Below are 21,986 nucleotides of genomic sequence, written 5' to 3'. Positions count from 1 at the left end.
CTACGCCAACAGGGGGCAACAAAACGTGCTTCTCACATTTACAGCCTGTGATTTCTGACCTGCTTTATTGCAATTGTATTGTTTTTATTTTTATATTTCATTTTTATTGTTGTTAATTAATTCTTAATATGTTTTTAATCTCAATTTGTGTAACTGTGTACGGTGTCCTTGAGTGCCAAGAAAGGCGCCTTTAAATAAAATGTATTATTATTATTATTAACCTCACCGGTGGAGGGCGCCGCCCTTTCGGTTCTTTTCGTTGGCAGTCGTTACTCTCCGCCTCAACCTTCTACCCTCCTCGGTAATGTTCGACTGAACTCGGCTGGTAACGGTCGGTGTGTTCAAATCTTCGGGTTGCAGCTCTTCCAGGAGACTCAAGTAAAGCAAGAGCCGAGAGAAAAGAGGGAAAACAGACGACAGGAACAGATACACGGAGTCTCCGACCGGAATGACGGTGCTGCAGGAACCTGTCCAGGTAAAAACACATCTTCAGCTCGTTGTCATGAGCGGGGAGCCGAGTATTTATGACGCCCGTACTACCTTCTCCGTGCCGGCCTCATCGACTGGTCCAGTCCGTGGTGTGAGAGCTCTTACCCTGCATCAGGCCCCGCAACCCGCCACTAGCAGCACGGGGCGTTTTATCGGTGTTGTTGGAGTTAAAAATCCAATCAATACAATGAGGTTGGGCCATTACTGTGGGCGTCTGGATCAAGACTTTAACGTAATGCTAGTTCGTTAGCTAACGTCAGCAGCTTGGTTTCAGTTCACGTCGCTCATGCCAGACTCCTTTTAAAACATGTCATTTGAGGTGTCCCTTGGTGTCGCTTAAAAACAAGGAGAGTGGAACAACCTATACGATCCTCTGTGACTTGTTCGGTGCTGCTCATCGCTTCGGCATACATCCAATAAGTAACTTGTCTTTTACCTAAAAGATAATACAACATTCGTTTCGCATGTTGATCTCATTGTGCTGCACTCTGGACGAGGTCAGAATGCACCGCGGAGGGCGGCAGTACCGGCGCTAACAGTTATTAAAGTTGATATTCTATCGTAACAAACATTGTGTGTTTGAGTTTATGTGTGCTTAAGTTTTCGGTGGAGTGTATTAATCGCTTGAAGATCTGATAAAGAGCTGGACAAGCAGGACAATACAAAACGGTGAAAATTCAAATGGAGTTTTGTATTGATAACGCTGCTAATGCTAAGAGTAGAGTTCTGTTAGCCGGCTAACTCCGTGTCTAAAAAATCAGCCGAGCGGTTTTAGTCTGCAGAACTTGGCGTTAAAGTTCACAACTAAACATAAAGTGTCAGGGATTTATTCGGTTTGTGTTTATCGTCCGACCCCAGACCAGCCACAGACGTCAGGCTATAGTTAGCAAACAGTGACTTAGCCTCTTGTTGCTAACGTTAGCTAACGTCAACTAGCTGCCGGTTAACGTGAACAACATTAGCTATCAGCTGGTTAGCTGCAATATAAATCACAGGTAACCACACTGTAGTTCAGTCTGATTGTGTACGGCGAGTCTAAATATTTACTGATTAAACTTCAGGTCACAGGTCTGCTTGTGACGTCATGACCACGAGCGGCATATCACAGCAAAAGAATGTATGTGGAACGCCATTTACGCAAATTACGTCTTAATGATTTACGTGTTTACACGACGTTACAATGCGTGTTAACAGTCTTCCTGTATTTTACGGGTTGTGTTTGTCTTTTCTGATTGTGGCCAATGAGGGACCGTCAATACATATTTACAGAGGGTTGCATTGATGATGTAGATCAACGTCAGGCAGCATGTTGTGCATAGATTACTGATGTGGGGTTATAGTCCTTACAGGAGCTGTGTTCATGCAAGGGAAATTCTTCTGTATGAGCCATAGGTCAGAGTTAGAGTCAGAAGAATCCAATTTAAAGTTTGAAGCAGGAGAAAGCAGCTCAGTGATGTATCTGCTGCCTGTCATAATACGCTTCATCTGTAACACCTGTGGAGCCACAGGAAATGGAAGAAATCAATGCTCTTTTCCTCTGGAGAAATATTATGACACCCACTGCTATATAACACCTCTATTAGACCAGAATGGATCAACCTGTAGGCAGAGACAGGTGTTTGTCATCAGATGTAGAAAATCCATCTGTTAAAATGCTGTTTTACGATAAAATACTTCAGGCCTCTTGACTCTACTGTTATATCAACATATACTGACAGGCTCTACGATGGATATATATGTATGTAACATGTCTATAATATAATCATACATACACAGACATATTTGTATGGGCTGGATATGTGTCAATATATGAAACTGTTCCAATATTGGAATTCAATATAAGTACATATATTTATGAGTTTTAAATCTGCTGTCTGTGACTTTCCCGTGCTGCACACAGGAAGTGATGCGAGTTGGAGAGAGTCTTTAAAGTCCGTATTAGAGGACAGTGCAGAGAGACAGCAGATAGAGAGCAGGGATGCTGCTCTTACCACCCACACTGCAGGTGTTACATCAGGACAAGTTAATGCACCTGTCTGATGTCATACCTGTCTCTCTGATCAGGCTGCAGTATGGCAGGCTCTGAACCACTATGCCTACCTGGACGCTGTTTTCCTCGCTGAGAGACTCTATGCTGAAGGTAACACCTGTCTGTCTACCTGTTTGTCTGCCAGTGAGGTCATAGGAGGCTCTCTAACTGTCTGTCTGAACACCGGTCTGTCTGTCTGTCTGCCTGTCAGTGAGGTCAGAGGAGGCCCTCTACCTGTTGGCTACCTGTTATTACCGCTCGGGGAAGCCATACAAAGCGTACCGGCTGCTGAAGGCTCACAGCTGCTCCACGCCGCAGGTTCGATTCCTGCTGGCAAAATGCTGCGTCGAACTCAGCAAGTAAGAACTCACACACACACACACACACACACACACTAGTTAATGTAGTAGACCAACTCTCATTTCACGGCCTCTCTCTCTCTCTCTACACCTGTCTCTCTGCCTCTCTCTCTACCCCCCCGTCTCTCTCTCTCTCTTCCTGTCTCCCTCTCTCTACCTGTCTCTCTGTCCTTTTATGTCTCTCTCTCTACCCATCTCACTCTTTCTCTACCTGGTTCTCTCTCTCTCTACCACCTGTCTGTCTTTCAGGCTGGCTGAAGGAGAACAGGTTCTCATTGGTGGAGTGCTGAACAAACAGAAGAGTCAGGATGACATCATCACAGAGTTTGGAGACTCCGCCTCTTACACACTGTCATTACTGGGACATATTTACTGGTAACAAACCAGTCCACCTAGTCTGTTACTGGTTTTAATGATGTTCGATCTGTTGACTAATGACCTCTCTCTCTCTCTCTCTCTCTCTCTCTCTCTCTCTCTCTCTCTCTTCTCTCTCTCTCTCTCTCTCTCTCTCTCTCTCTCTGAGCAGCAAGACAGATCGTGTTGCTAAAGGTGCAGAGTGTTTCCAGAGAAGTTTAACTCTCAATCCGTTCCTCTGGTCGCCTTTCCAGAACCTCTGTCACCTAGGTAACACACACACCTGGCCTTACCTTTGCTCATGTGACCATGTGCCTTCAGTGAATAATGTGCTCTTTGTGTTGCAGGGGAGAAACCAGATCCAGACCAGGTCTTCAAGTTGTCCTCTCTACAGAACTCCTCTATAGCCCCACCCCCTCCATCTGTTAGTCCTGCCCAGAATCCCTCCCACCGTCTAGACACCGCCCTCATGGAGACACCACAGGACACACTGGTACACAATACAAACAAACCTACAGTCCAGCACTATGCTCCAGTCATCAGAACTAACGTGTTGTTGTTTTCCAGGAGTTGAATCGTTTGAATCTCGAGTCATCAAATGGAAAGCTGACGTCTGATTTGTCGGTCTCCTACATTGACTCCTCCCTCATATCCCCGGAGACTGGTTCCCTACTGGCTAACACGGTTTCCATGGCGTCAGCTGGCTCCTTATTGGCTAAGCAGAACAAGCCAAAGAGTGGGAGGAGTTTACTGGGAGGACCTGCTGCACTGAGTCCACTGACGCCCAGGTGAGTGATTTAACAACACCTGTACAGAGGCCTGAACTACGAAGCAGGATTTGAGGTTATTAGGGTAACTTCAGTTTTAACTCTGAGTTTTTAGTCCTACGACGGTGGTTCACTTGTTACTGGGGTAAATCACCATTTCAACGCTGACCTCCTAACCTGGCGCAGGTTAACTTCAGAGGATCAGATCAAAACCTGTCAGCCAAACTACTGACCAATCAAATGACTGGAAAACCGAGTCATCATTCCTACAGGATCCAAAAGAGTTTACAATAAAGTGATCAATAATAACGAGCAGTAGATATAAAATGTAAATTATCGGAATCGTTTTCCTGTTTGGGTCTTTCCATGTGTCACTCTGGTTTAAAAAAAAAAAAGCTTCTAAAAAAAATGCACGGAGCGTATATCATGCTAAAAAAATATATAATAACTATTATAGCTTCATTTGTTTGAAGAAATATTCTTTAATCCAACAGGATTCCTGACAGTGATGAAGCTTTTACTCTCTTCATCACTGCAGCTCAGAACAACATGAGGAGACTCTGACCATTAACTTTAACTGTTTTATCTGCATCACATGTTCATAACAGTTTGTTCATCATCAGACAAAAGAGCAAAAATACTCAAATGTAATGATAATTCATGCATTTATTTACAATATATCATTAGTCTGACTTTAACAGAAATTATATGTAGACATGGATATAATATTTTTTTATTCCAGTCATGTGATCATATTTACATTTCACCTCGTTGAATATCACTTGTGGACGTGGTTATAACCGAAACAACGATGTTGCTTATAATTAATAACTCCGCCTCTTTCACATGAACGCGATCGTAACCGGACATGTAAACCCAAGGTTAACTGAGTCAGCTGATAGGCAGCTTCGCAGTACAGGTTATCAGTATGGTCGAAGTTAGGTTCAGTCAAGCCAGATTGCTAAAAGTTATCCTGGGTGTGTTGAATTTGCTTCATAGTACAGGCCTCTGGTGAGTCTTTAGTTATCGTGTTGTTAGTTTATCTACTCAAACTGGAGGTGTTTAACTGTGTGTGTGTGTTTGTGTGTGTGTGTGTGTGTGTGTGTGTGTGTGTGTTGTGTGTGTGTGTGTGTGTGTGTGTGTGTGTAGTTTTGGAATCCTGCCCCTGGAGCCCAGCCCTGGAGACCCCACATATCTACAGAACTATTCAGCTACCATGGAAACGCAAACTACAGCTCCCAGCAAGAAGGTACACACATATATAAACGTGCACTAACACACACACAAAGGCTTTAGGTGTCCAGGTGTAAAAAAAGACAGGACTTTTATTTTTAAGTTGCATGATGTTATTTATCTGGGGGGGGGGCTGGCTGTTCATGGGTGATATCATTTGTGTTTATCATCCTAATGAACAAAGCGAGGGGGCACTGTACAGGATACACAGTGAACCTTCACAATAAAGGTTCTCTGGATTGTTTTGCTTCACACACTGCTGCTGCTCAACTGTCTGTCTCCTCACCTGTCTGTCTCTCTGCTCACCTGTCTGTCTCTCAGTCTGTCTCTAGGATAAGTCAGTCAAAGTCTGTCTTCAGTCAGAGTGGAAACAGCAGAGATGTTCTCCCTATCCCCTTCAACCAATCACAGACCTCTGCACCTCACACCAGGTAACTATTATAACCAATCACAGGGCTTTGCTCCTCTTACTGTATATGCAGTGACATCAGTGTCTCTGGTCCAATCAAAAAACAGCAGCAGGCAGAAAGACAGACAATAAGTGCGTCTGACGACTGCAGTCACTTCCTGTAGTGAGAGTGAGCTCAGTTCACCTGTGTCGCAGCGGCAGGTCGTTCACTCGAGTGTCACCCTCAGTTTGTCAGGCTGTTGTCAGGCTGTTGACTGACTTTTGTCTGTTGACCGTTATCATCCTGTTGTCAGACTGTTGACCGACTGATGACTGTTGTCAGGCTGTTGTTTGTTGACTGACTGTTGTCAGATTGTTGTCAGACCATGGTGACGTTCTGGGGCCGGAGTAAGGTAAGGTCAGTAAGGTCTGTCCAATGACCTGTCTCTCTGACAGCCTGTCTCTCTCTCAGTGGCTCCCCGCAGGTCCTTAGTCCAAGTATGTCTGGTCCTCCGAACGTTCAGCCCAGAAGAAGCTCCAGACTGTTTACTAGTGCCAGCTCTACTGCCAAGGTACTGCACTACTACAGTAATACTACAGTACCGTTCTGTCAGAGTACTTCTGTTAAAGTACTACAGTACATGTATCAGTACTGCAGTACTCTGATCCTCCCGTCTGTCTGCAGGAGAACAGTAAGAAGCTGAAGATGAAGTTCCCCACAAAGATCCCCAACAGAAAAACTAAATGTAAATCAGCAAAGACGTCAAACAGCAGCAACCTGAACGAGAGTCTGGACATCCTGAGACTGGATCCAGGTCTGAGTCTACCAGACACCAAGATCCCCCAGTACCAGAGAGCAGCTGCAGGTAATCATACTATTTAATATCCATGTCTAGGTGTGTGTCCAGGTGGTATTAGCAGGTTAAACCAGGTAGCCCACATTCAGGAAGTAGTTTCACAGTGACCCTTGGGGATCACTGCTGATGATCCACCTGTTGATCTCAGCTCCATCTGCAGTGACCAACAGTCCCCCACTGATCTATTGATCTACTGGTCCACTGGTCCAGTAGATCAGAGCTTTAATCATTTGATAATTATGGGGCCTGGTCATTCTGATACTACAGACATTTGTGTAAACAGTGTTCAGATAAACTGTGTGTGTGTGTGTGTGTGTGCGTGTGTGTGTTCAGACAGTGTGATGGCTTTGCTACGGGAACTGGGGCGTGGTTACCAGGCGCTGTGCTCCTATAACTGCAGAGAAGCCATCAACATCCTGACCTCCCTCCCTCCCCAGCACTACAACACTGGCTGGGTCCTCACTCACATCGGCAGGGCCTACTTTGAGCTGGCTGAGTACACACAGGTAACTCACCTGACTCACAGGTAACACACCTGACACACAGGTAACACTCACCTGACACAGGCAAAGTGATGATGATGTGTTGCAGGCGGAGCGTCTGTTCAGTGAGGTTCGCAGGATCGAGTCGTACAGAGTTGAAGGGATGGAGATTTACTCGACCACTCTGTGGCACCTGCAGAAAGACGTGGCTCTGTCAGCCCTGTCCAAAGACCTGACCGACATGGACAAGAACTGTCCTGAGGTCAGACCTGTCCCTCTGATCACCTGTCTGTCTGTTCACCTACCTGTCTCTCTGATCACCTGTCTGTCTGGTCACCTACCTGTCTCTCTGATCACCTGTCTTTCTCTGATCACCTGTCTCTCTCTCTGATAACTTGTCTGTCTATCTCTGATTACCTGTCTGTCTGTGTCTTTCTGATCACCTGTCTGTCTCTCTCTGTGTACCTGTCTGTCTCTCTCTGATCACCTGTCTGTCTCTGCAGGCCTGGTGTGTAGCAGGAAACTGTTTCAGTCTGCAGAGGGAGCATGACATCGCCATAAAGTTCTTCCAGAGAGCCATCCAGGTGAGCTGCTGTTACCATAGTGACCAAGGTCAGGCTGGCTTGGTCTTTGTAGTTTGAGGGACAGGTGCAGAATGGACTAGTGTAGTCTCACCTATTCCTCTATAACCTGTCTGTCTCTCTGTCTCTTAGGTGGACCCAGGCTTTGCATATGCGTACACTCTGTTGGGTCATGAGTTTGTTCTGACAGAGGAGCTGGACCGAGCACTTGCCTGCTTCCGAAACGCCATCAGAGTCAACAACCGACACTACAATGCATGGTATGGTCACCGTGGTAACCAACATACTGTATGTAGACACATGCAGTCAGTGAGCACTTTATTAGGAACACCACACTAACACAGGTACTTCTTCATGTCATGGATCCACCAGATGTTGAAACTTTACTCTGAGGCTCTGCTCCATGTTGACATCCCCACCATCATCATCATCATTCCTCACTGTCATGTTGATGAAACCAGTTTGTGACATGGAGCATGATCCTGCAGGAAGGAGCCATTAGAAGATGATCAACAATTCTCAGACTGAGGCAGTCAGACCAGGATTGATTGATTGATTGATTGATAGATAGATAGATAGATAGAAGAAAACATTGCCCACACCACCACCAGCCTCGACTGTGGACACAAGGCAATAAGCAGGTGTTCCTAATAAAGTGCTCAGTGAGTGTATATATACAAATGTAGTAGGGGTTTAACAAATCTGAAACTGAGACAGAAGTCAGTCAGATGGTCATATTTTAAGGTTACACCACAAGGTCAACAGACACAAGATGGTAACTATGGTAAAAACATACAAATATTTAATCTATACTATACCATTAAAACACAGTGCATCTGATAACCATGGCTCTGCATTACAGTTGTGACAGACCCCTGTTCCGTCATCACAGGGTCGTGACACAGTACAGTGTGTAATGTTGTTGTGTCTGTGGCGTTCAGGTACGGTCTGGGGATGATTTACTACAAACAGGAGAAGTTCAATTTGGCAGAAATCCACTTCAAGAAAGCTCTGAGCATCAACCCTCAGAGCTCTGTGCTGCTCTGCCACATCGGAGTGGTAGGTTAGCATGTAGCATCCTCCATTCGTAACAGCTGCTGTGTTAGCATGTAGCATCTTCCATTCACAATAGCTGCTGTGTTAGCGTGTAGCATCCTGTATTCATAACAGCTGCTGTGTTGGCATTTAGCATTCTCCTATCATAACAGGTGCTGTCTTAGCATATAGCATCCTCCAATCATAACTGCTGTGTTAGCATGTAGCATCTTCCATTCATAACAGCTGCTGTGTTAGCATGTAGCATCTTCCATTCATAACAACTGTTCTGTTAGTATGTAGCACCAACCCCATGCGATAGATCACCAATAGGTGTTTGTGGTTGTGTGTGTAGGTGCAGCATGCGCTGAAGAAGTCTGATGCAGCTTTAGAGACTCTGAACAGAGCGATCGGGATCGACCCTAAAAACCCGCTCTGCAAGTTCCACCGAGCATCTATACTGTTCGCCAATGACAAGTACAAGGTAATCAATAATGATTAATAGTGTTCAATAAATGCTGAGGTTGTAACCACCTGTCTCTCTGACCTGTCTGTCTCTCTGACCTGTCTGTCTGCAGGCAGCTCTTCAGGAGTTGGAGGAGTTGAAACAGATTGTTCCCAAAGAGTCTCTGGTTTACTTCCTGATAGGAAAGGTAACAGCTGATCCACTCTGACCCATGACCCCTGACTTGTTGTTTGACCCCGTCATGTTCATTGTGTGTGAGTTTGGTCACGTCTCATTAGTCTACCTGTTCAGAGGCAGTGATGATGTTGCGTCACCTGAGTGTTCTTTGATTGGATGGAGAACCTGGATCCACATCGAGGACCTGGACACAGAAACAATAAAAACCTGCAGCCAGCAGGTGTCTCACCTGAGACCACACACACCAGTGGACATGGAGTTAAACCTGAACCTGAACCTGTCTGTCTAACACCCCCTTTCTTCTATCTCTCAGGTGTATAAGAAGCTGGGTCAGACTCACCTGGCTCTGATGAACTTCAGCTGGGCAATGGATCTGGATCCTAAAGGAGCAAACAACCAGATCAAAGAGGCCATCGATAAGAGATACCTGCCAGAGGACGAAGGTACAGACACAACTCTACCTTCAAGTCATGTGACATCAGATTTGATGCTGCAGGTTTATACCAGGTCAAGGTCTGAAAGAACCAGGTTCTTAACATCAGTATCAGTTTTCATGTTGTCAATAGAATGAACAACAGACACTGACCACACCTGTCTCTCTCCACCTGTCTCTCTCCATCTATTTCACCTGTTAGCAGCGGAGGTGGACGACAGTCAAGACAGCAGCATCATGACGGACGCTGACGACACACAGCTCCACACGGCTGAGAGTGATGATGTCCTTTAACCACCCCACCTCAAACCTGTCCCCTGCTCAAAGTCACACCCCCTGCCCTGATTGGCTGGAGGACTGCTGTTGCTAGGCAACATTCTGACAGACAGCTCTTTGGTTTAGCTCTGCCCCCAGTCCTCCCCCTGATTGGCTAAAACAGACTGCTGCCGCCCTGAACCCCGCCTCCTTCCTCATGTCATTGAGCTTGTCCTCTGACATCACAGCTGTTTTTTTTATGTTCTTTTTATCATCGTTATGGAAATAAATCAATAAAAACATGTAAACCCTGCCCACCACTGTTTGTCCACTTCCTGTCTACCAACATCAAATCACACCAGCTCTACTCTCATTGGATCAGGTGAGTGAAAGCCACATCACACGTGACACGTCTCTGACTTGATGTGATATCACGCTGACATCATCAACGATGGCGTCATGATACAACATTTAATCAACTTTCTCCCACGTCACATGATCTTAAAACCTCAACAAGGCTCCTTCACTGACTCCTCCAGCTGGGGACCACCTCTGGGGCGACAGAGCTGCGTCCTGATTGGCTAAAGTTCAGTGACACGTGTTCTTCATTCTTATTGGAAGAAGTTTAGAGGTGCGTTCCGATCAGCTAGTAGTTCCCTGCGAAGTGGACTGCACAGGGTATTCAGCCATGTTAAGTCAGTCAGTCTAAACAGCCTGTCAAAAGTAAGCCAACGGTCTGTTGGTCTGTAAACAACCTGTCAACAGTGTTGACAGTCGAACACATTGAGGGTCACACTCTTCATTTTGAATACAATCAGAACAACCCACTGCTGTGACACAGGTGAACCCTGACATTTTGTTCACTGATGATACAGCTGTTTACGCAGTTAACTGTTTAATCAGTTGTTTACTGATGAATCAGTTGTGCAGTAGAGCAGGGTTCCTGTGTTTCTCCATGTTGATCCAGACTGACTGAATCACCAGCTGTGTGAAAATGAACGTAGCTGTAGCTGCTATGAAGGTCACGACAAACATTTCCTGTTTCTCCCTGAACATTAGCTGCTCATTGACTAATGGGTGCAGTTCTATCCTGAACCAGTTTCTGCTCTGGACCTGTGTTCTCAGGTTCTGGTCTCAGTGTGGACGTTCTTTAATAGTTGTCCCTCGCAGACAGATGTGTCAGGTCTTAGACAACGTACGAATCAGAACCTCAACAGCTCTGTTGTGAGCATCAAATGCCAGAACCCTGACCTGAGACTGGAAACATCTGCAGGACTCCTGTTCTCTGTGACTCAGAACAAACCAGGATCCAAAATGAGAATGGTCAGGGCTGTGATCACATTTTTAGAGGAGTGGACTCTGGTACCAAAATCCACCTTTAGCTCAGAAACATGTTTTTAAAACAGTACCTTCAGTCGTACAAAATAAGGTCAGAGTCAGAGTCACAAAGTCAGATCTGGGCCAGAAACATGATCAGGTCATAGTTAAAATATCTGGAGCACAGAAAGACCAGAGGGACCAGAACCAGCTGATACTATAGACTGCATGATTATATGATGTCATGGTGTCATGAACATGCTAATTAGAGTATTACATCATCAGCAATATTCAGTCACTTTCCGTTGACAGTGGTTGTTGCTGTTCACAGTCCAGACCTTTAGCAGGTTTTGTCTTGGTCTTGTTTCCAGATCTGGTCTTGGTTTCCCCAGATCAACCCCTCCCCACCCCGCCCTGCCCACCCTGAATACAACAAACATAACGCAGGTGAGATCCAAGAGAAACTTTATTGGTACAAAGCACTTTAACAGCCGACAGGCAGAGAGACTTTATGGTTTTTGGCACCTGGTATCAAAGTGCATTCTGGGCATTTTAAATGATGGAGAGGGGGGGTAATAGGGTTAAGGTGGGGTGTTTGGGGGCCATCACAAGGACCTACAGCACATCAGCATTCAGAAACATAGAAGAGATGATGATTGGCTGAAAGAGGTGACATCAGAGAGACTTTCTGTGATTGGAGGGATTTTATGAAAGAAGCTAACAGGCTAATCCAGGCTACTTAGCCATTAGCGTGTTCTCTGTTTTCTCCAGTCAGACAAGAAGATGGATCTCAGTTTCCCCTCAAGGACTCCTGGAACTTCCTGCAGGATGACCTGGAATCCTGTCAAACTTCCAATGTCCAGGATCCCGACTTGTCAAGGATCCATGGAGACACACTAGTCACTAGTGTGGACTTTGGGCAGCTAAGTGTCCCAGAATTCTGAATCATTCTGAATCAAACAGCAGCAATGGCAGAGATTCTGAGCCACGCTCAAAGATGGGTTTAACCCACAGTAGGCTATGTCATCTGATTGGTTAGATGTATTTGTTTCTGTGATCTGATTGGTTGTTAGTATGTAGGTTTTTCTTAAAAACATTTTCTATTGCAGTGTTTGGAACTTTTCAGTAAGTCCTAGGACTTTCTTCAGGGTTAATATCAGCCTCTGGAGCACTTTCTTCAAAGACCTCAAAACCTCCTCGAAGACTCAAGACCTTCAGTTTCATTTTTGTTAGTCCATAATTGCAATAGATCCAGTGTTCAGCCTAGCTTAGCAGAAATGCTGGAAGCAGGAGCGAACTTCTAGCCTAGCTTAGCCATAACCCTAACCCTACAACTTCACAAGATCTCTCAGTTTGTCTTTTAATGGACCTAGGCTAACAGTTCTCCTCTGTTTCCAGTCTTTGTGCTAAGCTAGGCTAATCACTTCCTGGCTCTGTTTCTGTACTGGATGAATGAAAGTGATGATCTTCTCGTCTGACTCTGGATGGACTCACCTGTGAGACAGAGCTTTGATTGGTTGTTGACTGAAGTTTAAAGCTTGTTTGTTTCACTTTATAAAACCCCTTCAATCCTGTCTTTGATGAAGACGCTCATGAGGAAAAAGGCAGAACATTTTTTTTTCTTTCTTTCATCAGGCAGTTTCCTTGGTAACGGGAGGGGGTGGGGTCTGCAGGCACAGGGTTTGTCCAATCACAGGCCTTGTTTGGCAAGGGAGGCTGACACCTGACAGGAAGAAGACGTTTGTGAATGTGTGTAGTTTTATTTTTGTGTTAATGGTCCGAATAGGTAAATCTCTCACCTGGTCGGCCAGGGTGTCAAGGGGCGGAGCTTCGGCAGCGTTAATGCTCCCAGGGGAGGAAGTGTTGCTAAGGTGATGAGGGGAAGAGTCAGACTGGACGATGATGTCAGCACCGTGGTCAGTTCGGGCTCTGGCCTGCTCTCTGAAGGTCAGTTTCTGACTTTCAATCTGACAACACACCATCACATCACGTTATAATGAACACATGTAACATTCTTATTAACATGTTTGATATTATAATAAACATGTAATAATCTAATGAGAACAGATACTTTTACGTACACATATAATACACAAATATATAGTTACATGTATAAATACAGTACACGATGTTTATATATATATACATATATATATACTGTCTATATATGAGTTATGTGGTGGTGTGTGATGAGCCGGTCCTTGTAGCACCACAATGAGAACCGTACGTTCTCTCAGTCACATGTTTGGTGAGTGTTGAAGAACAACGTTTGGAGGTCTGAATGATACAGAAACAACAAATATAGATACAGATATAAAAAGATGCTTGGAATCAAAGTGAATTTTGGGTAGAGACCTGGTTTAAATAGAGCTGTGATCCGTTAAACAGCTACTGAGGTGACTGTGGTGTGTCAGGTGAGTGTGTTCTCAGTTACCTTCTTCTTCCCTCCTCCTGGAACATGAGTGACGTTCTCCAGAGAACCCACTTTAGACTGAACCACTTTAAAAGCCACCTTCTCTGATTTAATCTCCACCTTCCCTCCACCTGGTTAATAATAAACAACAGATTATCATGTGTGTGTGTGTGTGTGTGTGTGTGTGTGTGTGTGTGTGTGTGTGTGTGTGTGTGTGTGTGTGTGTAGGTGTGTGTGTGTGTGTGTGTGTGTCTGTGTAGGTGTGTGTGTGTGTGTGGTGTGTGTGTGTGTGTGTAGGTGTGTGTGTGTGTGTGTGTGTGTGTGTGTGTGTGTGTGTGTGTGGTGTGTGTGTGTTTGTGTGTGTGTGTAGGTGTGTGTGTTTGTGTGTGTGTGTAGGTGTGTGTGTTTGTGTGTGTGTGTGTGTGTGTGTAGGTGTGTGTGTTTGTGTGTGTGTGTAGGTGTGTGTGTGTGTGTGTGTGTGTGTAGGTGTGTGTGTGTGTGTGTGTGTGTGTAGGTGTGTGTGTGTGTGTGTGTGTGTGTGTGTGTGTGTGTGTGTGTGTGTGTGTGTGTGTGTGTTACCTGGTTTGTGGTGGATGTTGTCTTTGGAGCCACATTTTGACGCCACATTACCAAGATCCAACTTTTTGTTAACAATCTGAACCTGCAGACAGACAGGTAAAGACAGACAAGTACAGACAGACAGGTAAAGACAGGCAGACAGGTGGGAGTCAGCTAAGCGTTTACTGGTCTTTAGCTCCAACAGTTAAATGTGTGTGTTTCAGTTGTGAGTGTGTTACCTTGCCCCCTCCAGGTGTGTGTTTCAGGTTCTCCGTGGATCCAACCTTTGACCTCACGTTACTGAGGTCAGGCATAGGGTGGGAGGTTAGGGGAGGCGTCCGTCCACGAGCAGGACCGGGAGACCTGGGAGGAGTCCGGACCACAGCCACCTGCAGGACCAGACCGGAACCAGTACACAACCATGAAAACCAGTAAAACCTGCTGAACCAGGAACACCATCAGAACCACCAGAACCATAGACCCTGTGTACACAGGTAGACAGGCGGACAGGTGGATGGGTGAACATGTAGACGACTGGACAAGTAGACGGGTGGACAGGTACACAAGTACACATGTAGACAGGTAAACATGTGGACGAGTAGACATGTGGACGGGTACACATGTAGACAGATGGACAGTTAGACATGTGGACAAGTAGACAGATAGACGGGTACACATGTAGACAGGTGGACAGGTAGACATGTGGACGAGTAGACATGTGGACAGGTAGACAGGTGGACAGGTAGACAGGTAAACATGTAGACAGGTGGACAGGTAGACATGTGGCCAAGTAGACAGCTTGACGGGTGGACAGGTAGACATGTGGAAGAGTAGACAGCTCGATGGGTGGAAAGGTAGACAGGTACAAATGTAGACAGATGGACAGGTAGACATGTGGATGGGTGGACAGGTAGACGGGTGGACAAGTAGACAGGTAAACATGTAGACATGTGGACAGGTAGACATGTGGCCAAGTAGACAGCTTGACGGGTGGACAGGTAGACGGGTAGACAGGTGGACATGTAGACAGGTGGACAGGTACACATGTAGACATGTGGACAGATAGACAAGTAGATTGGTGGACAGGTAACGGATGGACAGGTAGACATTAAGACAGGTAGGACAGACCTTCTTGACGTCTCTGTTTGGAGTGGAGGACCGACTTGCCGGAGAACGACTTCCTGGACTGACTCCATCCACTGACTCTGACAGACAGACAGGTCGAACTGGTCTCAGTGGTCGAACTGGTCTTAATGGTCGAACTGGTCTTAATGGTCGAACTGGTCTCAGTGGTCGAACTGGTCTTAATGGTCGAACTGGTCTTAGTGGTCTCAGTGGTCAAACTGGTCTTAGTGGTCAAACTGGTCTTAGTGGTCGAACTAGTCTTAATGGTCGAACTGGTCTCAGTGGTCGAACTGGTCTTAGTGGTCTCAGTGGTCAAACTGGTCTCAGTGGTCGAACTGGTCTTAATGGTCGAACTGGTCTTAATGGTCTTAATGGTCGAACTGGTCTTAATGGTCGAACTGGTCTTAGTGGTCTCAGTGGTCAAACTGGTCTTAGTGGTCAAACTGGTCTCAGTGGTCGAACTGGTCTTAATGGTCGAACTGGTCTTAATGGTCGAACTGGTCTCAGTGGTCGAACTGGTCTTAATGGTCGAACTGGTCTCAGTGGTCGAACTGGTCTTAGTGGTCAAACTGGTCTTAGTGGTCAAACTGGTCTTAGTGGTCGAACTGGTCTTAATGGTCGAACTGGTCTTAGTGGTCTCAGTGGTCAAACTGGTCTTAGTGGTCAAACTGGTCTTAGTGGTCGAACTGGTCTTAATGGTCGAACTGGTGTCAGTGGTCGAACTGGTCTTAGTGGTCTCAGTGGTCAAACTGGTCTCAGTGGTCGAACTGGTCTTAGTGGTCGAACTGGTCTTAGTGGTCGAACTGGTCTCAGTGGTGGAACTGGTCTCAGTGGTGGAACTGGTCTTAGTGGTGGAACTGGTCTTAGTAGTGGAACTGGTCTCAGTGGTGGAACTGGTCTCAGTGGTGGAACTGGTCTCAGTGGTGGAACTGGTCTTTGTGATCGAACTGGTCTCAGTGGTGGAACTGGTCTTTGTGATCGAACTGGTCTTAGTGGTGGAACTGGTCTTAGTGGTTGAACTGGTCTTAGTAGTCAAACTGGTCTTAGTGGTCGAACTGGTCTTAATGGTCAAACTGGTCTTAGTGGTCGAACTGGTCTTAATGGTTGAACTGGTTTTGTACCTGTACTCTTGGCTGAGATCATCTTGGCTGCTCTGGCGCCTCCCGTTGTCCTGGAGGCCTGAAACATGCAAAAACATTATTATTATTATTGTTGTTGTTGTTATTATTGTTATTATTATTATTATTAGTCTTAGTAGTAGTATCAGTATTATTATTCTTAGTAGAAGTAGTAGTAGTAGTAATAGTAGCAGTAGTAGTATTATTATTAGTATTAGTAGTAGTATTATTATTACAATATTTTACCTTCCCAGTTTCTTCAGCTGACTTTTCTGCTGAAACACAGAAGAAGAAACGTAAGTTATTGTAAACACAAACATGCAGAGGTCAAAGGTCAGAGTGGGGGGTGGGGGTGGTGGTTATGTAACCCTTTTTCCATGACAACCAGGAGTTCATTCAAGCTGAGGTCAACAGGAAATGTCTAGTCTGTGTCACTTTCAGCGGGAGAAATGAAAACGTGAAATGTTCTTTTAACTTCCAGAAACATGACACAGAGGAGGAGTGGGAGGAGGCCGGCTGGAAAGGGGGGGGGGGGGGTAATTAAAGGACAGACCTTTAGTCAGGGGAGGAGGAGAACTTGATTTCCTAGCTGGACCAGCCAGCTTAGTTGGAGAAGCGCTTGTTTTGCCTCTCGCTCTGGAGGGAGGAGCTGAAGTCGAAATCAAACATCCCTTCTCTCTGCTGAGCGCGCCGCTGGTCTGAGGAGTGCTTGTTTCATCAGCCAGGGCCTCCTGATCTTCAGAGGGTGGAAGGACGGGAGGTGTTTGGACATCCAGCTGCTCCTCAGCAGGAGACTCTGAGCTGGACTGTGCGCTCGTTTTTTTGACCTCCTGGGAAGGGTGGAGCTGTGTGGACTCCTCTTGCTCTTCCTCAGCTGACATCACAGCTGCTCCTTTCTCCTCCTCCTCCTCTTCATCACGAGGAGGTGTGGAGGAGGAGCTGGGAGTCCCTGGGTTCTTCGTGACTTCTTTCTCCTCCTCTTCATCAGGAAGAGGTGTGGAGGAGAAGCAGGGATTGTCTGTCTGTTCCTCCTCTTCATGCCTCCTCTTCAGTTCCTCAGTGCTGCTCCCCGTCTGTTCATCTCCATCTTCTTGCTGTTCCTTCACCTCCTGCCCCTCCTCTGTTCGGCCTGTGTCCAGAAAACTGAGAGAGTCGTGGTCTGAGGGAGGAGCAGAGGAACACAGAGGAGGAGGAGGGAGAGAGAGGAGGAGGAAGTGACAGGAGGAGGAGAGAGGAGGAGAAGAGATTAGGAAAGAGGAGGAAGAGAGAGGAGGAGGAGGGGAAGTGACAGGAGGAAGAGACAGGAGGAGGAGAGAGGAGTAAGAAGAGAGAGGAGGAGGAGGAGGAAGAGAGAGGAGGAGGGGGAAGCGACAGGAGGAGGAGAGAGGAGGAGGAAGAGAGATGAGGAGGAGGGGGAAGTGACAGGAGGAGAAGGGGAGGAGGAGGAAGAGAGAGGAGGAGGAGACAGGAGGAGGAAGAGAGAGGAGGAGAAGAGATTAGGAAAGAGGAGGAAGAGAGAGGAGGAGGGGCAGGAAGAAAGAGGAGGAGGAGAGAGGAGAAGGAAGAGAGAGGAGGAGAAGAGATTAGGAAAGAGGAGGAAGAGGAGGAGGAAGAGAGAGGAGGAGAAGAGATTAGGAAAGAGGAGAAGAGGAGGAGAAGAGAGAGGAGGAGGAGCAGGAAGAGAGGAGGAGGAGAGAGGAGGAGAAGAGATTAGGAAAGAGGAGGAAGAGGAGGAGGAAGAGAGAGGAGGAGGGAGGAGGAGGAAGGAGAGAGAGGAGGAGAGAGGAGGAGGAAGAGAGAGGAGGAAAGAGATTAGGAAAGAGGAGGAAGAGGAGGAGGAAGAAGAGAGGAGGAGAAGAGATTAGGAAAGAGGAGGAAGAGGAGGAGGAAGAGAGAGGAGGAGGAGCAGGAAGAGAGAGGAGGAGGAGAGAGGAGGAGGAAGAGAGAGGAGGAGAAGAGATTAGGAAAGAGGAGGAAGAGGAGGAGGAAGAGAGAGGAGGAGGAGGAGGAGGGGGAAGTGACAGAAGGAGGAGAGAGGAGGAGGAAGAGAGAGGAGGAGAAGAGATTAGGAAAGAGGAGGAAGAGGAGGAGGAAGAGAGATGAGGCGGGGGAATTGACAGGAGGAGGAGGAGGAGGGGGAAGAGACAGGAGGAGAAAGGAGGAGGAGGAAGAGAGAGGAGGAGGAGGAGGGGAAGTGACAGGAGGAGGAGAGAGGAGGAGGAAGAGAGAGGAGGAGGAGGAGGGGAAGTGACAGGAGGAGAAAGGAGGAGGAGGAAGAGAGAGGAGGAGGAGGAGGGGAAGTGACAGGAGGAGGAGAGAGGAGGAGGAAGAGACAGGAGGAAGAGACAGGAGGAAGAGAGAGGAGGAGGGGAAGTGACAGGAGGAGGAAGAGAGAGGAGGAGGAGGGGGAAGTGACAGGAGGAGGATAGAGGAGGAGGAAGAGAGAGGAGGAGAAGAGATTAGGAAACAGGAGGAAGAGGAGGAGGAAGAGAGAGGAGGAGGTGACAGGAGGAGGAGGAGCAGGAAGAGAAGGAGGAGGAGGGGGAAGTGGCAGGAGGAGGAGAGAGGAGTAGGAGGGGGAAGCGACAGGAGGAGGAAGCGAGAGTAGGAGGTGACAGGAGGAGGAGAGAGGAGGACGAGGAAGAGAGAGGAGGAGGTGACAGGAGGAGGAGAGAGGAGGACGAGGAAGAGAGAGGAGGAGGGGGGAAGTGACAGGAGGAGGAGAGAGGAGGACGAGGAAGAGAGAGGAGGAGGGGGGAAGTGACAGGAGGAGGAGAGAGGAGCAGGAAGAGAGAGGAGGAGGGGGGAAGTGACAGGAGGAGGAGAGAGGAGCAGGAAGAGAGAGGAGGAGGTGACAGGAGGAGGAGAGAGGAGCAGGAAGAGAGAGGAGGAGGTGACAGGAGGAGGAGAGAGGAGGACGAGGAAGAGAGAGGAGGAGGAGGGGGGAAGTGACAGGAGGAGGAGAGAGGAGCAGGAAGAGAGAGGAGGAGGTGACAGGAGGAGGAGGAAGAGAGAGGAGGAGAGGAAAGAGAGGAGGAGGAGGGAGGAGGAGAAGGAGAGGAGGAGAGAGGAGCAGGAGAGAGAGGAGAGAGAGGAGGAGGTGACAGGAGGAGGAGAGAGGAGGACGAGGAACAGAGAGGAGGAGGAGGGGGGAAGTGACAGGAGGAGGAGAGAGGAGCAGGAAGAGAGAGGAGGAGGTGACAGGACGTCACAGATGAAAACAAATTCTGGATGAAGACAGAACAATGAGGTTCATATGAAGAAACATGAGGAGCTCTGGAACCAAGACCTGGTCCACCTGATCCAGGTCCTGATCACACTCAGAACCCTGACATGGTGATCTTTGAGGTGCTGTCTTCTTCTCTGCTGTTGTCGGTGTGTTACCATGACAACACAACACAGCAGTGTTCACAGAGCTGGACCAGGTGGACCAAAGACCCTCACGGTCATGTGACTTTGAAGGTGTGAAATGGACTTTGGCTGTTAAGCCAATCAGATGTCAGAAACTGAACCCTCTCAGCTGCTACTGCAGTACACTGTGACATCGCGGCTGTGGTAAGTCTAAAAGATGGCTGCCATGAGGTGATCAATCAACAGACTATATCAGAGACCGTGAGGTGTCAAAGAAAACTTGTGGATGTGGAAGTGGATGATGATGATGATGAAGAGAGACCGATATAGGCCACGCCCATTTGCATAAGAAAAATGTTCCCGCCATTTTGAATTGTGTGTGTGTGTGTGACAGGAGAGCGTGTGTGACAGGAGAACATGTGTGTGTGTGTGTGTGTGTGTGTGTGTGTGACAGAAGAACATGTGGCAGGAGAACATGTGTGTGTGTGTGACAGGAGAACGTGTGTGGCAGGAGAACGTGTGTGTGTGTGTGTGTGTGTGTGTGTGTGTGTGTGTGACAGGAGAACTTGTGTGGCAGGAGAACGTGTGTGTGTGTGTGTGTGTGTGTGTGTGACAGGAGAACTTGTGTGGCAGGAGAACATGTGTGGCAGGAGAACGTGTGTGTGTGTGTGTGTGACAGGAGAGCATGTGTGTGGCAGGAGAACATGTGTTTGTGTGTGTGTGTGTGTGTGTGAGACAGGAGAGCATGTGTGTGGCAGGAGAACATGTGTTTGTGTGTGTGTGTGTGTGTGTGAGACAAGAGAACTTGTGTGGCAGGAGAACGTGTGTGTGTGTGTGTGTTGTGTGTGTGTGTGAGACACAGGAGAACAAGAGAAAATAAAGGCCGACACCCACCTTCCATCATCATTTGCTCATGCTGGTCGGAGCCATCTCTGGGGGGGGCCGAGTCTCCATCCATCATCACTCCTATGGGGGGGTCAAGAGGAGTCAGTGAGCATGCTCAGTAACAGAGTCGTCCATGATGATGATGATGCAGCAACAGTAAAGTCCGTTTTTATCAGACTCTACTGTCCCCTCCACCTGTCAATCACTCATGCCTCATGCACACGTTCAGCCCCCCCCCCCCCCCCCCCCCCCCCCCCCCCAAAAGCTCCTTTAGCCTGCAGGCTAACGGGCTAACGAGCGCAGCGGTGAACCGGGCGGTGACAGTAAGAGAGCGGAAAATAGTCGCGTTTGCCGCCTCTGCCGACTGAGAGCCATTGAGGCTGTAGACAGGAGCGGCAGAGACAGGAGGAGGAACGATAGACAGACTCACAAACAGACAGGTGAGAGACAGACAGGTGGGTCTGCTGGTGGTTACATTTCTTACCTCCGGGTTCTGCTGCAGCTGCTGTCCGTCTGTCTGCTGCTCCACCCTGCAACTGCTCTGAGAGGGGGGGGCGGCTCCGCTGCTGCTGCATGCTGGGAGAGGAGGCTGCTGTTACCATGGTAACCTGCTGCATCACTGCACTGTAAAACAGACAGACGCTAAAACTAAACTGAGGTTCTTCCTCACTGGAGTGTTTGTATTTGTTTGTTGTGTTTCAAAGTTTGTGACGTCATCTGCATCAACAACAAACACACGGAGCTGAGACAATAATTATAATTAAATATAATAAATCAAAACCGGAGGAAAATAAAAGACATGCAACATGACGTCATCATCAGTGTTCCCAATAAACTGATCATAGAAATCACATTAAATTAAATGTAAACACATTTTGAATTATAATCAGTGATGGACTGATTGATGATAATCAAACAAGTTTTATTGATCAGTGATCAGTGACATACTCAGACTGTTCAGCAGGTGTCACTGTGGCGCTGTGAGTAACTTCCTGTCTCAACATCTTATTTTCACCTGCAGGAATTGATTATTGATCAGTCAGGTCACCATCATGTTGACTGTCAGGGCTGATGGGTAATGTAGTCAGTCAGTATCAATAATAATCACTAACTGTACAATCAACTTCAGACACAGCTATGTCAAACATGAGGTCAAACTAATCTTGCCCAGCCAAACACAATTATATGATAATTATTATAATAGTTAATACAATAATATAATATACAATAATTATTATAAATAATATTTATAATTATTCTTTACAATTATATAATTATTAAGTATTATACAATTATAAATAATAATTGATGTGT

At 47.0% G+C, this 21,986-nt stretch overlaps 2 protein-coding genes across 2 annotated transcripts; one reads left to right on the top strand and one right to left on the bottom strand.

The window, feature by feature from the left end:
* Positions 1–321: 321 nt before the first annotated feature.
* On the top strand, positions 322–10,218 carry cdc27 (cell division cycle 27). Its single transcript, XM_056401705.1, has 20 exons — positions 322–475; positions 2,554–2,629; positions 2,730–2,877; positions 3,127–3,252; positions 3,404–3,501; positions 3,579–3,724; positions 3,799–4,019; positions 5,148–5,247; positions 5,553–5,662; positions 6,092–6,191; positions 6,305–6,485; positions 6,810–6,982; positions 7,068–7,220; positions 7,462–7,542; positions 7,672–7,799; positions 8,481–8,598; positions 8,930–9,058; positions 9,153–9,227; positions 9,531–9,660; positions 9,853–10,218. Exons 1-20 carry the CDS (start codon positions 449–451, stop codon positions 9,942–9,944), a joined length of 2,412 nt encoding a protein of 803 aa, XP_056257680.1. The 5' UTR covers positions 322–448; the 3' UTR covers positions 9,945–10,218.
* Positions 10,219–11,670: 1,452 nt separating this feature from the next.
* Positions 11,671–21,289, bottom strand: maptb (microtubule-associated protein tau b). Its single transcript, XM_056402556.1, has 11 exons — positions 21,157–21,289; positions 20,682–20,753; positions 16,990–17,595; positions 16,683–16,711; positions 16,440–16,497; positions 15,322–15,398; positions 14,433–14,582; positions 14,215–14,296; positions 13,657–13,766; positions 13,022–13,189; positions 11,671–12,945 (listed from the first exon to the last, which is right to left on the bottom strand). The coding sequence occupies exons 1-11, from the start codon at positions 21,287–21,289 to the stop codon at positions 12,913–12,915; spliced, it is 1,518 nt and encodes a 505-aa protein (XP_056258531.1). The 3' UTR covers positions 11,671–12,912.
* Positions 21,290–21,986: the final 697 nt, after the last annotated feature.

This window comes from Seriola aureovittata, chromosome 17, assembly GCF_021018895.1.
Source record: "Seriola aureovittata isolate HTS-2021-v1 ecotype China chromosome 17, ASM2101889v1, whole genome shotgun sequence".
In the NCBI taxonomy this organism is placed as follows: domain Eukaryota; kingdom Metazoa; phylum Chordata; class Actinopteri; order Carangiformes; family Carangidae; genus Seriola; species Seriola aureovittata.
The sequence above is the reverse complement of the archived record's forward strand: the minus strand, read 5'-3'. Positions and strand labels throughout refer to the sequence as shown.

Coding starts and splice junctions, on each gene's coding strand:
- cdc27 (XM_056401705.1), top strand. CDS start 449: ATGACGGTGCTGCAGGAACCTGTCCAG. Junction 3,253..3,403: donor TTACTGGGACATATTTACTG/GTAACAAACCAG, acceptor CTCTCTGAGCAG/CAAGACAGATCGTGTTGCTA. Junction 4,020..5,147: donor CTGAGTCCACTGACGCCCAG/GTGAGTGATTTA, acceptor GTGTGTGTGTAG/TTTTGGAATCCTGCCCCTGG.
- maptb (XM_056402556.1), bottom strand. CDS start 21,289: ATGCAGCAGGTTACCATGGTAACAGCAGCCTCCTCTCCCAGCATGCAG. Junction 17,596..20,681: donor TGAGCAAATGATGATGGAAG/GTGGGTGTCGGC, acceptor CTCCTCCCTCAG/ACCACGACTCTCTCAGTTTT. Junction 16,712..16,989: donor TCCTCCTCCCCTGACTAAAG/GTCTGTCCTTTA, acceptor TCTGTGTTTCAG/CAGAAAAGTCAGCTGAAGAA.